The 15,833-nt window shown below is 42.8% G+C and overlaps 1 protein-coding gene across 2 annotated transcripts in view; it reads right to left on the bottom strand.

The window, feature by feature from the left end:
• Positions 1-15,833, bottom strand: part of FBN1 (fibrillin 1) — a 179,886-nt gene that overhangs the window by 140,387 nt on the left and 23,666 nt on the right. For both annotated transcript variants that reach the window (XM_026709584.2, XM_087941425.1), the window contains exons 5-6: positions 9,524-9,619; positions 5,930-6,025 (exon numbers count right to left, since the gene is read on the bottom strand). In XM_026709584.2, coding sequence (XP_026565369.1) covers positions 5,930-6,025; positions 9,524-9,619 — 192 coding nt within the window. The remainder of the gene's footprint in view (positions 1-5,929; positions 6,026-9,523; positions 9,620-15,833) is intronic.

The raw sequence follows: 15,833 nt of genomic DNA, 5'->3' as shown, positions 1-15,833 counted from the left end.
TATTCAGCAAGTTCTGACCAGTTCTGGAGAACCGGTAGCGGAAATTTTGAGTGGTTCAGAGAACCGGCCAATACCGCCTCTGACTGGCCCCGCCCCCATCTATTCTCCGCCTCCTGAGTCCCAGCTGATTGGCTGGGTCTTCTTTGGTTGCCCTGCACAGGAGAACGGAGCTGGAAAGCAGGTTAGTGGAGTGGGGAGGGAATGGGATTTTGCAGTATCCTTCCCCTGCCACGCCTAGCAAGCCACACCCACTAAGACACACCAAGCCACGCCCACCAAGCCACGCCCACCAAGCCACACCCACAGCTGATTGGCTGGGTCTTCTTTGGTTGCCCTGCAAAGGAGAACGCAGCTAGAAAGCAGGTTAGTGGGGTGGGGAGGGAATGGGATTTTGCAGTATCCTTCCCCTGCCACGCCCACCAAGCCACGCCCACCAAGCCACACCCACAGCTGATCGGCTGGGTCTTCTTTGGTTGCCCTGCAAAGGAGAGCAGAGCTGGAAAGCAGGTTAGTGGGGTGGGGAGGGAATGAGGATTTTACAATATCCTTCCCCTGCCACACCCGCCCAGCCACGCCCACCACGCAATGTTATGCCCACCAAGCCACACCCACAGAACTGGTAATAAAAAAGTTTGAATCCCACCACTGCTATATACCAAAGAAAGGAAAAAGGAAGTGCCACTATAGAAACCCTTTTTATTTTCATCGCTTTCAACAAAAGGGAAAATTTAAATAAAAGGCTGGGAAAACCGAAAACATATGGAGACTTTTTGCAATGCCAAGCCAAAGGACGGATCATTCACAAGATGCCATATTAATAATATTAATATTGTACTACTAGTCAAAAAGTTCTTGAAAAACAGTTCTTTAAAAAAGGGGGATTTTGACATTGGCCAACAATTCTGTTAGAATACAGATTTAAACATGAGATTTGGAAATAATTAATATTTTTATCTACATGTTATTGTTTGCTTTCCATACAGGCTAAATATCATGGAAACGGAACATCAAATAATGTAAACTTTTCCACAAACAGATATAGCAAGGTATATAAAAAATAAATAAAGTATTGTAGTATTGTATATAAGACAGCAGGACCATTTCAGCTCCCTTGGCTCTACTCTGACACTTGGTCAAAGTGCTTTGGATCTTTTAAAAAAAAAAAAAAAGTTTATGAAGGATAAAAATGTTAGTACGTTTATTTAGCGTGCTATTCTGATATGGAGGAATTCGTTTGCTAAAAAGCAATCAACACGTTTCTTAAACAGCTGGCAGAAACTTGCATTTTCTAAAACAAAAAAATGGATTTGGATTTGTTAAGATCAAAATTGGGGAGGGAAGGTTGGGATCAAAATAAAACTTCCGACAAGCTGAACAGGCAGACACTGTGAAGGAAAACCAGACACTGTTTGTACATGAACTATGCGCACCAAGAAAGCAGATGCCACACTCTTTAATATTTGGAGTGACTCGAATCCAAGCTGGATCCTCTCCAGAGAAAAAGGAAACAGGCTGGAAATGCGGCTAGGCCTCTACTTTCTACAGAAGGGTCGGGGAAAAGATATCACAAACTTCCTCTGAACTACCGAGAAAGTACACACAGGACAACTTAAGGAAGGGAGAAGACATCTATAAGAAGCATCTACAAATAATGATTCCAAAGTAGACTTGGAATAGAATAATAGAGTTGGAAGGGGCCTTGGAGGTCTTCTAGGGCAGGGGCCGGCAACCTTTTGGACCTCAGGGACCAACAAGCTCATAATTTTAAATCCCGCGGGCCACTAATATGAATTTTGACTGACGGTGGCTGCGGGAAAAAAAAGTCTGCAGGAAAATTCCCCACCCTGTTTTCCTATCGATCGATCATTCTTTATTTGGGATCGCAGGATACCGTCTCCAGCTTTGTTCTCAGGGGGGCGGGAGAGACTTTTGGCTTCATGCAAGGAAAGCAGCAGAAGCAGCAGAAGTCTTTCTTTCTCTCTCCCAAACTCTGCCGGAAATGAGTCTTTGTGAGACTTGTCGCGCTGGCGCAGCCTCTTGGGGCAGGAGGCTTTGCAGGGTCCCAAAAACTCATTTCTGGCAGAGTTGGGGGGAGAGAAAGAAAGACTTTGGCTGCTTTCCTTGCATGCAGCCAAAAGCAGAAGAAGAAAGAAGCGAAAAGGAGCAGCCCGGTGGCCAGGCCAGGCCCGTGGGACGAGTGGGGCAAGTTCCCCGCCTCCGCCCTTTCCCCCCTCCCCTCAGTACCTCGTGTTGTTTGCAATGCAAGCAACGCAAGCCTTGGGTTCCCATGGGCCATAAAAATTAATTGCTTGGGGGGTGCTTTGGGGGTGACATTTCTCTGTGGACCACCAAAATTTTCTCACAGATCATCAGTGGTCCCCAGCCCACTGGTTGGCAACCACTGTTCTAGTCCAATCCCCTGCTTAAGCATGAAACTCTATACCATTTCAGACAAATGGTTGTCCAATCTCTTCTTCAAAATTTTCAGTGCTGGAGAATTTACAACTTCTGGAGGCAAGTTGTTTCACTGGTTGATTGTTCTCACTGTCAGAGAGTTTCTCCTTATTTCCAAGTTAAATCTCTCCTAGATTAGTTTCCATCCATTATTCCTTGTTTGGCCTACAGGAGCTTTAGAAAATAGCTTGACTCTCTCCTTCTCTCTGTGGCAGCCCCTCAAATATTGGAAGACCGCTATCATTTCTCGCCTGGTCCTTCTCTTTACTAGACTAGTCAAGCCCAGTTCCTGCAACTGTTCTTCGTATGTTTGAGTCTCCAGTCCCCTAATCATCCTAGTTGCTCTTCTCTGTACTTTTTCTAGAGTCTCAACATATTTTTTATAATGTGGTGACCAAAACTGGATGCAGTACTCTAGGTGTGGTCTTACTAAGGCTTTATAGAGTGGTATTAGTACCTCACTTGATCTCAATTGTATCCCTCTGTTAATGCAACTTAGGATTGCATTAGCTTTTTTGGCTGCTGCTACACACTTGCTTGTTCATATTTAGCTGCTTGTCCACTAAGACTCCAAGATCTCTCTCACAGTTACTGCTATTGAGCCTGGTTTCGCCCAGTCTTTGTACAGGTAGTCCTTAACTTACAACCATTCTTTCAGTAACCGTTACAACAGCGCTGAAGATGCGACTTACAACCAGTCCTCGCATTTATAACTGAGGTAACATCCCTGAGGTCCCATGATCAAAATTTGGCATCCGGGATCTATGTGCAATGCCTGCAGCATTCTGGGATCACGTGATCCCCATTTACAAACTTCCCAGCCAGCTTCTGGCAAGGAATCCAAATTTGTTTAAAGAGGCATCGTCGACTTAATCATAAGTGATTTCGCTCAACAACCATGGCAAAAAAAAAAGGTTGTAAAATAGTTAAGCAAGTTACTTAACTGCCTTGCTCAACAACAGAAATACGAGTGTCGGCTGCGGTCGTAAAGTCGAGGACTACCTGCACGCATCTGAAGCTTGGTTTCTATTGGTAGCACAGGAAATGCAGAGATATGCTCATAGTTGTAATTCAGCAATACCTGGACAGCTCCGGGTTGCCAAATGTTGATTTAAAGGCACCAAGATAATTAGAAACTTGATGCTTGATCAATTCTGCAGTTTAAGGTCTAGATTTTGCGTGTACAAGTTAATTTCACAAAATATTCTGTTTAGAGCCAAGCATAAAGATATCTGTCTCTAGTTCCACTTGGGAAGTGTGTGTTGTAATTCCATTTTGTGGCAGAAGACAACATAAAATTGTTGTATTTTGCCACCTTGCACATTTACCTACTTGGGTAATCATTGATTTTTCCCACAAAGCATAATTAATGATAACGTTGGGTCTAATCCTACATATTTGGAGTTTCTTGCACAGTGGGAAAATCTATCAGTTTAGGCTGGAACAGGATAGGATAGGATAGGATAGGATAGGATAGGATAGGATAGATAGATAGATAGATAGATAGATAGATAGATAGATAGATAGATAGATGTTATGAGAGATAGAGATAGGTAGAGATAGAGATAGAGATGAGAGAGATGAGAGAGAAAGAGGGAGGGAGAGGGAGGGAGAGAGGGAGACAGACAGATAGATATTAGGTAAACTGGAGTGAGAAAGTTGTACACTTGACTGAACATATAACCTACTCTTTGAATTTTTCATATCCTGGGTGAGCGCATTTGTTCCAATTAAAACATGTTATCGTCAAGAAGACAGCCAGATGACAATTACAATTCAACAGCTATTGTTACTGTCTCTGTCCAAATGCTATTAAACTTGATTTAATTTCCTTAAAATGTATTCCGTATAGCCAATAAGTGGAGTCATTGTCTCATCTGGAAACAGCTGTGTGAGTTGCTATGGCGACCCAAGGGAAAAGTTCACAAAACTGATAACAAAACCCTTATAAGTTTTACAGAAGATCTCCATAATACTAGACAAAACAAACTGCAAGACGTCAGGCAGGATAGGCAGTAATTTCAGCACTTAAATATAACTCTGTCTGCCAAAAAAAATGTATCCGAGACGTTTATGTGTATTAAACAGAGAACTGAAATATACGTGACTATATTTCTTTTATTAGCTAGCTTTCACAATTCATCATCAAATGTGAAATGTAATAAAGGAATAAATTTCATTTTTTTCCCTCTGCAGTATCTGACCAGGTTCAGCCCATTTTCAATCTCTCTTGTGCTCCATTCTCCCCTCAGACCATAGTTCATGTCAGTTTTCAGAGAGTTATTCTACTAATGGACACAGGCAGGTAGATATAAATATATTTACAACCATTCACTAGGTTGGAAAGAATTTTAAAAATGGGCTAAAGATTCGTGAAACTTGAGAGTTTGGGGCAAAATTTCACTCTTGTGAGTTCACAGTCTTGTGTACAAAAATTGAAAGGTCGTGAGATTGGTTGATCTTGAGATTATGTACTTTGAAAGAAAAAAAAGGGAGGCTCTATGTGTGCCATATAAGCATGGTATAAATTTTGTACAGCCAAACCCTAGCATAGTCTCAGTGGGAAGGAAATGGCTCAGTAGGAAATGACCTGGCTGAACCCGAGGGAGGAGTCAAACATATTATCAGTCATGAGTCCCATGGTGCCCACAAGAGCTTTAAATCCAGACCACCTTGAATTCCATTGACCCTTATCCACCGCCAGTTTGCTTTGGCTGTTTGTAGCACCGATTCTTGCAGACCAGGGGTGTCCAAACTTTTTGCAAGGAGGGCCAGATTTGGTGAGGTGAAAATGTGTGGGGGGCCAACCATTCAGCCTGACATTCACGGGAACCACTGTGCGGTGGAGGGAAAAATGCCGGCCAGCAGGGATGAGTGACAGGCTGAGCCGGTGGGGAGAAGAGGCTGCGGGCCACTCAAAATTTGAAAACAGGCTGCAATTGGCCCCTGGGCCGAACTTTGGACATGCCTGTTGTACGCAGTTTAAGCTTGCAACAAATCTTTACATTCATTTCAACTGTCAGGATCTTCTGATTTTTCTGGGGTTTGACACTCAGACTCCAAAAAACATGACAGATTACACTGAATCACTTCAAAACACCACACTTACTGTAGGTACAGGAATCTTGCCAAACTAAGTTGAGCAGTTGCTTCATTCAAGATATATTCTGAGAAGTTTTAAGGAGGAGCTATCTTGACTCTCTTTCCGTCTAACCCAACTATCTAGCTTCACTGTCTCTTGGTCCTCTGGAAGGCAGCCCCTCCCTTCTGAGAATCCAAACTATGTTCCACTACACATGCAGTTTTCTAAAAATTTATTAAGCCTAATTCCCACCAGTGAACTTCAATAGTTTAAAAAAAGAAATCAAACTTTTTAGCGCATTTGCACTTCACCTTAGTTTTAAATGGCTTTCTATGCCCCAAGACAGTTTAGAGTTTTCCACTGTTTTAATTGGAAAATGGAAATCCCACCTACCTCTTTCACACTGAGGTCCCGTGAAGCCATACGTGCAAGCACATCTGTTTGGGGCCACACATCTTCCTCCATTAAGACATCCATTTTCGCAGACAGCTGCAAGTGGAGTAAATAACAAAGGTTAACAAGAGGCTACCAGAACTTGGGTTTTCATCATCAATATTAATTTATAAGTTTGTTTATTTTCAAGAGGATAAATAAAAGTTGAAGCTCAAAGAAGCCCTACTCAAGGTAAACTACTTGTAGAAACAAGCAATCAAGCTCTCTCATGAATGAAGGCAAATATATGCGTGTCCCAGGACAATGTTGCAGGATCCATTCTGGGTCGGTTATGGGGACCTTTCGTCTTCCGAGCTTTTAGAGTCATGCTGGAGCCCATCTTCAAGGTACTTTTCTCTCTCTGACACACTCAAGATGGGCTTCAGAATGAGTCCAAAAGCTTGACAGACAAAATCTCTGGTCTGGGTGACGGGCCCAGAGTGGATCCTGCAATCAAACTCTCCAACTCATAACCCCAAGAAGTTCAAAGCTTGTGTTTCTTTCTCTTGGCTTAAATGCAAATGGATCTCTTGCCACTTTGTGTTTCTCAAGCTTGGAGATGGAGCACAGCTTTGCCCTGTTTTGATAAAACACTTGATCTCAAGGTCTTTGCTCTTAGCCTCAGTGCTCAACCCAATAGATAGTTCTCTAGAGAACCTAACAGCATTCTGGCGTCATCTGAAAAGCTTTGGAAAAGGTCTCACAGAAGTTAGCTATAGCTTTCCTGAAGGGTCCTTGGTGCTCTCTGAGCTTGGGTTGTTTTCTTGCAGATGTTTAATTCCAATGATTAGGTTAGCCTAATTTTGGTAATGAAACATGTACAAGAAAACAACCAAGCTCAGAGAGCACCAAGGACCCCTCATTTCAATCCTGAGTTACAAGTCTCCTCCTCTGTCCATTTTTCTCTTTCTCATTGAATGCAACTGTCCTGCATACAAAAGAGGAGGATGGAAGGGTGTTGATGTCCCCTTCCCCTCATAGTGCTGGCACCTAATGACTCATTGTTCATCATCCAACTCTGCCTGGAAGCACAAATATCACCACCTAAGACTTGGAAGGCAGGATTTCTGCTTCCCCGATCATGCACACCGTAGAAGACTTCTGGAAGTCATATTAAAAGGAAGAAAATGGCAATATAGTCCTGAGAAAGTAGAATGCCTTAAATAGTAACTCCAAATAATCTCACCGATTTTATTTGATAGATAAGACGGGATAGATAGAAGTTCTGAGAGACTTTCATGATTGCATTATGCTATCCTACCACAATTAAGTCACCTAGATGTAATGGAGATGTGTGAACACCTTAACTTGACTTGAAATGGCTAACTGCATGAAAGTGCACAAAAGTCATCTTCCAATACCCAGGGGATAAAACAAGATGTATTTATGGGTATCCCGCCTTTATCTCTACATATAAAAGCGAGATACCACTCACGCATCATCACAAAATCCCCAGAATTGTAAAGCCTACAAACTTGAAATTTAGCATGTATGTTCTTGGCGAGAAGATAGGGAAGGCAACAAACAGCAGCTAAAAACCAGAGAGGGGCATGGCAGACATGGTGATGGGCACTCAGAGGATACACAGGGGGCAGAGCACACTCAGTGGGTGGTAAGGAAGAGGTAGGTAAGAATCTGTAGGGGATGAAGGGGTCCAGGTGCTAGTGTAGATAGAGCGGATGTTAGGCGGCTCGGGTGAATTGGACGGATGGAGCTAGGATATTTAAAGCACCGAGAGGCAGTAGCTCTCAGCGCTGGCTTTGCTTGGAAGTATCCATACTCGCTGTTGCATGTATCCCGGTTACTGGAATAAAGTGAAGATTACTCCAAACTGTGAGTCTTGGCTGCTTTTTCCCGGCAGGGAACCAGGAGACCAGAGTCAGCTGAGAGTTAGCTTCTAGGTGCTCACTAAAAAATGACCATCAGAGCATTTAGAGTATTTCGTATATTATTATTATTAACACGCTCTGATGCTAAGGAGATCTACTCCCCCTCCCCATCTGAAAAGAAATCTGTTCCAAATGCAAAACACAAGCAGAGGAGAGAGAGGAGTTTCAGTTTCAGTTTCACCCGCAGCTTTAGTAACAGTTACTCAGCTTTTAGTTCCTCCCCCCCCCCACTTAGCAAATCTGTTTCAGTTTCTCAACTCCCTCCACACTGACCACTAGCCAATGAATACTGCTGGATGCTCAGAGGCGAATTTTCCCCCTTTTCCCCCCACCAACACCATTTTTCCCCACCCAAGCTGGGTTCAAGTTAATTATTTATAACTCAAGTCAGCAAACATGCCTACTCCTTCCTCCTATTTTCCTCACAACAACAACAACCCTGTGAGGTGAGTTGGGCTGAGATGACTGCCCAAGGTCACCCAGCTGGCTTGCATGGCTAAGACAGGACTAGACCTCCCGGTTTCTAGCCTGTTGCCTTAACCACTAGACCGAACTGGCTCTCTTTACAATTTACTATACTTTCCATAATAACACAGATTCGCTTTTTGAATGCAAAAGGAACTGGATGGCGCCAACAGTTAGCGATGACAAATTCGTCACTGATCGGATACGAAATACTTAAAACTTTCTTTATGACACCTTTATGACACTAATACAAAAACGTCTACAACACTTAGCCTCAGGCATTTGTCTGAGGAATATTCCAGCCAGTAATAAATTTTCCTGGCACTTCTTGAAAAGTTACAAGCTTCTCTGAAAAATTACAGGCAATCCACACGCAATCCTGCCCTGATCTGGTGGCTGATTTTTCTATTTTAACTCCAGCCAAGATAGAAGTTCTTAGATGAGGATTTGGCAACCGAAACAGAGAGTTGAAGGGCTGAATTTCACAACATTTACTGTACTCAAAATTCCTCTGAACAGAACGGTGACATTTCTTTGTCTGGATCTAATCTGGAATCTGCATCACATTGATTGGAGAAGGTTGTTCTCATGCTACTTGGTGTGTGTGTGTGTGTCTGTGTGCGGAATGGAAGACCCGCCATGAAGGGGTATTCTTGCTACTGTTGTTTTTGTAAGCTGGTGAACTTCCTCCCTGAATTGTTAACCACAAATTGTCAATTGCTTCTTTAACATCTCGTCGGTGTCGTTGGGGCTGGAGGCTAAAACATACAATGAATGGTTGCAGGAACTGGGCTTGGCTAGTCTAGTGAAGAGAAGGATCAGGAGAGACATGATAGTGGTCTTCCAATATTTGAGGGGCTGCCACAGGGAGGAGGAAGGGGTCAAGCTATTTTCTAAAGCACCCAAAGGCCAGACAAGGAATAATGGATAGAAACTGAACAAGGAGAGATTTAACCTGGAAATAAGGAGAAACTTTCTGACAGTGAGAACAATCAACCCATGGAACAGAAGTTGTCCTCGGAAGTTGTGGGAGCGCCATCACTTGAGACTTTCAAGAAGAGATTGGACTGCCATTTGTCAGAAATGGTGTAGGGTCTCCCGCTTGGGCGGGGGGGTTGGACTAGATGACCTACAAGGTCCCTTCCAACTCTGATTATCTGTATCTGTATCTGAATTCAGACTGAACATTCTTATTACTTACGCTGTCCACAGTGTGTTCCGGTGTATCCCTTTTGACAGAGGCAATGATCGTCACTGCACGTCCCGCCATTCATGCACCTGATGTTGCAGTGTTGCACTTGAAAAGAAAGACAGTCCGTTATTTATGGGTCTGTACAACAACTACACACAACAGATGCAATCAACGTCCACGCTTGGGTCTGCTGATGACATCCTAAAAGGCGCAGGCAGAATGCGACCCTTATCGCCTTTGGAGAATGGAATGGTGTGGTGGACCAGAGGTGGAGCTCTCGCCTCCCAATCAGGAGGCTGTGAATTCAATCCTAGGTAGAGGCAGATATTTCTCTCTCTGGGCACAATGAGAATGTATCTGCTGAACAAAACTCCACATTGGCAACAGGAAGGGCATCCAGCCTGTAAACACTCCGCTAGCTCCATTCACTTGCCTAGACTTCACCCCGCAAGGGATTATTAAAAGGGTCATTAAAAGATTATGATGGTTGCCTTTGGAGAAGAGCAAGAGCAATAAGCACTTAGACTTATATACTGCTTTATAGTGCTTTACAGCCCTCTCTAATTGGTTTATGGAGTCAACATATTACCCCCAACAATCTGGGTCCTCATTTTATGGAAGGATGGAAGGCTGAGTCAACCTTGAGCCTGGTGGGATTTGAACTGCCAAATTGCAGGCAGCTGGCTGCAGAAGTAGTTTGCAATATTGCACCTCTAACCACTGCACTACAGAGGGTCCTCAATCAGAACACTGACTGTAGGGAAGATTCAGGAGAAAGCTAGCAGGTGAAAACTAAAAAAAAACTTACATGGGAAAATGTCAATATCAAAGGTGCATATGATTTTTAAAGAAAATATCATGCAAATATTAATGAAAAATATCGTGTTTCACTGTTTATTGTATTTCAATGCCACTAGCAAGTTGCCAATATAGGAGATCTAGCCACCTAGCAAAATTTGAAAGCATAGTTGGCCAGGTACCAGTAAACTAGAAAGTGACACCTGGTTGTTATCAGTGGGTGGGGAAACAGAGAAATCTTGCAATTTAATTCTCTACTTGTTCTACAAGTAGATGCCACTTAAAGCAGATGCAGAATGTAAAGACTGGAAAAAAGTTCCAATATAAAAGTCACCTTCAAAAGGATAAGGCCATGGAACTGTGATTTCTAAACCACAAAGCATAACCAACCCAAAAGTATGACTAACCCTTGATGTTTAAGTATCCTCCAAACTATGATGTAAGAAGATGCTGTGATTTTACTTTTAGGATCAAGCATTGCAAATATGCTGGGGTTAATGAAAATTATTTGCTCCTTGTTGCTTATCTCAGCTTTTCCCTGGGAACTCAAGTCAAGTGTACATAAGAGTCTTTGGTAATTTTAATCTCTCACAATAATAATTTCATAAGGTAAATTAGGTTACATAAAAATTTCTGGTCTAAACTCTTGTAAAAAGCCCTGTGGAAGTGTAGAACTTTATCCTGAACCTGCCAAAAGCGATACTTGGGATTTTATGGCAGGGGTGTCCAACCTTGGCAACTTTAAACCCTGTGGACTTCAACTCCCAGAATTCCACAGCCAGCCATGTGGGAGTTGGAAGTTCACGGGTTCTTAACATTGCCAAGGTTGGACATCCCTGCTTTATGGGGTATCTTTGCACAGAAAAACAGAAAAACCCACACCGACCTATTCATTTACAGCGTGCTAAAGGAAGATTCCCACATTATGCTAAGCTTGGTCACAGCATGATGTAAACCCAGCCGCTGTGAAATCTGCAAAACTCGGACAATTAAATCAATGGGACCTTAGGCCAAACTTGTTCTCCTCTGTGCCTCTACATATAGGTTTTTTTTTTCTTAATGGCACCAATAGATTTTATGTTGCTACAGCAAGAAGCTTCAAAGGAGCTACTTTTGATCCAAACCACAGCCCCAAAGCAGATGGACACGTCCATTTTTCTGTTTGTTCTGATCCCAACGAGTAGAAGCCCACCCAGAAGTAGCTATCTACATTTCTGAAAAATCAGCCTTTTTAATATTAAGCTACATATCATTCCACTTTCACTTTGCTCTTAGTAGGACTTAATTTTAGCAAGAGGAAAAAAAAAACCAACCACCTTAAGAATAATTAGGTGGCAGACACCATCTATTCCATCCTAATCTGATCAGGGACAGAGGCAGTGATGGCTATAGCTTGAAAAATGGTTCAATTAAGCTTTATAGCATTGTAAGAAAACAGGCCTGATTAGAAAACACATAGGAAATGATATCATCTGTCAGGCAGGGTAGAAACATAAAACCACAAAACTGATTTCAATTAGAGTAGAGCGTGCCAAAAGCTAACTTCCATTCCCACATAATTACCCAAAAAGCCACTCAAATATTTTCAAATAAGTTTAGCGTAGCTTCAATACAGTGTCATAGATTCATATATAGTCTGTGTATAGATAGTTGTCAACTCAAAAGAGTTTGTTCAGTGACTGTTCAAAGTTATAATACCACTGACCATTTTTCACACTTACAACCGTATTCTTTAACTATATTCAAAGGCATGTTCTCACTCCAAAGAAAACTATTTCTTATGTATTCATTCATTGGCAAGCTAGATGCTGTACTTGAATCACCATTTTCAGTGGGATTGTTTGAAACTCCAGTGGGTGGGATTGTAATTGTACAATACGTTGAGTTTTGTAAGTAAATGTTTACTTATACTATTTTACGGTAAATGTTTTCTTTACTGTTACAGTAAAGTGGAAAGCATGGCATCTATTCAAATTGACTCTGTAAGTTTCACGGAAAACTGCATGCCCCACAATATCTCCGTGTTAACCACCGGTAACAACACATTTCTAGTTTCAAGAATTTCAACATAGCCTCTCTTGGAGGACCTACAGAGTTTCCTGTGAGTTTCCACATAGCCCTAAAAATTAAACAATAAACTGAATTTTGTTTGCTTAGAAGTCATCAAATTGAGCCTAACCACAGGTGAAAGCATGGATAAATACCCTTTCGTTCAGTTTGATCCCAGAAAACCATTTACAAGAAAATGAATTAAGGTGGACTTCCCACAACAAATAAAAGTAAGTCAAAATGAAGTTTGGTAATGTTTAATATTTTGTTATGTTAAAGGACTTTAACACATTTTATGAACACATAACTTATGGGGTTTTTTTTCCAGGTTAAGATTAAGTAAATGAGATAAACCCAGCATAGTAGGAAGCTACAAATTTTTGTTTAATTTGCATTTTTAAAAGAGGTCAACCTAATTCAGACACCGGGGCAAACAGAATGATAGAAACACGGTTAATCTTTGTACTATGCATCTCCTAAAAATTTGCAATGCAGTTCTTGGCTTCCGAACTACACTCAGTAATTTGGAATATCCATGTAGGAGAAAATTCAACAGAATAAGTATACAAAGAGGACACATATTCAGGGAAAACACATACAACTGAAATGCAAACTCAACGGATCCTCTCACTTCAGAAACCCTGACACCCACACACCCCCAAAGCTTCCCCGGAATAATTTTGGCACGGGGGGGGGGGCTCACTTTTAAAGGTGAGGAAAAGCACTACCAAAGCAATCAGACAATTCTGTCGCTACTTATTGAATCCCAAGTGAAATTGGTGACTGTAACTTCTTCAAAGAAAGAGAGGGAAAAGAAATTAGCTCACATAATCTGCTGTTCATTTGTGCAATTCTGGGGCATGAGAAAGTGGCCACGAACATGGATCTACAGAACAGGGCTCCAGAGGGAAGCTGAGACAATGGGTTGTGGTTTGTGAGGAACAGACACTGAGGGATCTTGGTGCTCTCTGCTTGTTTTCTTGCAGACGTTTCATTAGCCAAACTAGGTAACATCAGCAGTGCTAGTAAGGTGTGAGAGGAGGAGGAGGAGGAGGAGGAGGAGGTGAAAGAAACCTTGGTGCTCTCTGAGCTTGGTGCTTTTCTTGCAGACGTTTCATTATCCAAACTAGGTAACACCATCAGTGTTAGTAAGGAGTGAGATTTTCAGGGAGGAGGAGGAGGAGGAGGAGGAGGAAGAGGAGGAAGAGGAGGAGGAAGAGGAAACCTTGGTGCTCTCTGAGCTTGCTGGTTTTCTTGCAGACGTTTCATTACCCAAACAAGGTAACATCATCAGTGCTAGTAAGGAGTGGGGTTTGCTGTCTTTTTATATTCTGGTGTTGATCTGGGTGCTGATTGCTGGTGGAGAGATGCTTGGATCCTTTTTGTTCCCCTTTGGGCTGGTTGATTGTTTCTTTTGCATACTCTATAGATGTTCATAATGTCCGTGTGTCCATCGATGGCTGATTTGACAGAGTGCCAGGCTTCTAGAAATTCCCTGACGTTTTTGGACTTGGCTTGTTCTAGGAGGATCACATTTTCCCAACTGAAACTGTGGTTAAGTCTGTTTCTATGTTGTGAAACTAAAAGAGTTTTCATCACGTTTTCTGACTGCCAGTTGGTGTTCCTGGATGCGTTCTGCCATCTCTCCACCAGCAATCAGCATAAGTTGCCGAACCCAGATCGGCATAAGTTAACTCCAGGATTAAAATCAGACCAACCATCAAGTAAACAATATCCCAATCAAGAAGCTGGCAATGAAGCCAACAGTAAACAGCCCAACCAAAGAACCTCTAAGACCATCCCAACCAACACTGACAGGGCAAGACACTAGAATATAAACTGACAGCAAACCCCACTCCTCACTAGCACTGATGATGTTACCTAATTTGGGTCATGAAATGTCTGCAAGAAAAGCACCAAGCTCAGAGAGCAACCAAGGAGCCCTCATGTCCACCCTGAGCTACAAATATTCTCCCTTATTGGAACAGAGACTGCAAGGAGGTAACAACAGGAGTGGGCTATGGGTTGGAAGCATCTGGATGAACTAACAAGCTGGACTCTTGGCCAGACTAATGGATCTGTGCTTCCATCTCATCCACAATCTCTTTGAAATCCTTACGGAAGAACGGAATTGCGGGAAACATCTGTGAGGTCTAAGAGGATAAATGCAGAGGAGGATCCGGAATTTTATTTTATTTTATTTTTTTTTACCAAAAGGCATTCATGGCTGTCTTCACCAGCCTTGTCCCAGTGCTGAGGTCCAGGCAAAGAACAGATGTAAAGTTTTAAGCATTTCAGGCTGTTGCTTAGTTGAAAGAATGGTGTGTGGGGGGTGGGGAAATCTTATGATGGTTCACAATCTTATTTATCAATGAACCACTGGAAAAGTAAGTCTAAGGTTGAGCAATAGAGAAAGAGTCAACAAGAGCTGACATTTTTTCAAGTGTCACTTCCTCCAATTGGTGTCTCCCGAATACAGGTATTCCTTGACTTAACAGCAGTTCGTTTAGTGTCCGCTCAAAGTTACAACGGCACTGAAAAAAGTGACTTAGGGCCATTTTGCGCACTTATGACTGTTGCAGTGATCAAATTTCACTCTTGGTAGCTAACTCATATTTATGATGGTTGCGACATCCTGGGATCACGGGATCCCCTTTTGCGGCCTTCTGAAAAGCAAAGTCCGCGGGGAAGCCAAGATTCCCTCTACAACCCTGTTACTTAACTGAACATCTGCAGCGATTCCCTTAACAACTATGGCAAGAAAGATCATAAAATGGAGCAAAACTCACTTATCAAATGTCTCACAACAGAAATCTTGGGATCATTTATGGACGTGTCCAGTGGTGGTATTCAGCCAGTTCGCACCGGTTCACACGAACCGGGAGCAAGGATTTGGCATGGGTCGCTGAACCAGTAGTACCATCTGGCTGGCCACGCCCCCAACCCAGTTGCCCAGTTGCTGCTCACTTGCTTGCCCCGCCCATCCGATGTCCGATGCTCGTTTACCCTGACTGCCCAAATCTCGCCTGCCCAGTCACTCCTTAAGGTATTTCTTTTTTTTTTTAATCTCCCGACAATCAGCTGTTCCTACGAACAGCTGTGCCAGGATTCCCCTCGCTTTTTACTGCTACACGCAGGAAGCTCCCTTCTATTTTTTGCCTTCCTGGGCCCCAGGGAAGCTTCTTGGGAGCAAAAACGTCCCCCTAGAGGCTCCTCTGAGGCCAGGAAAGCCCCAAAACGGAGTGTGGAGTGCTGTGTGCTGTGTGCCTCTCCTATGCTTTTTTCTTCCTGAGGCCCAGGGGAGCCTTCTGAGAGCAAAAATGCCCTCCCCCCGAGGTCAGGAAAGTTCAAAAAATGGGGTGGGGGTAGGGAGGGTGCTGCAAAAAAAGCCATGCCCACCCAATCACATGGCCACGTCCGCCTAGCCACACCCACCTAGCCATGCTACAGAACCAGTAGTAAAAAAAAATTG

The sequence above is a fragment of the Pseudonaja textilis genome, chromosome 13, assembly GCF_049901715.1.
Source record: "Pseudonaja textilis isolate UNSWEBS1 chromosome 13, rPseTex1.2, whole genome shotgun sequence".
Taxonomy (NCBI): Eukaryota; Metazoa; Chordata; class Lepidosauria; order Squamata; family Elapidae; genus Pseudonaja; species Pseudonaja textilis.
Note: the sequence above shows the minus strand (reverse complement) of the source record. Positions and strands in the feature narration are given on the sequence as shown.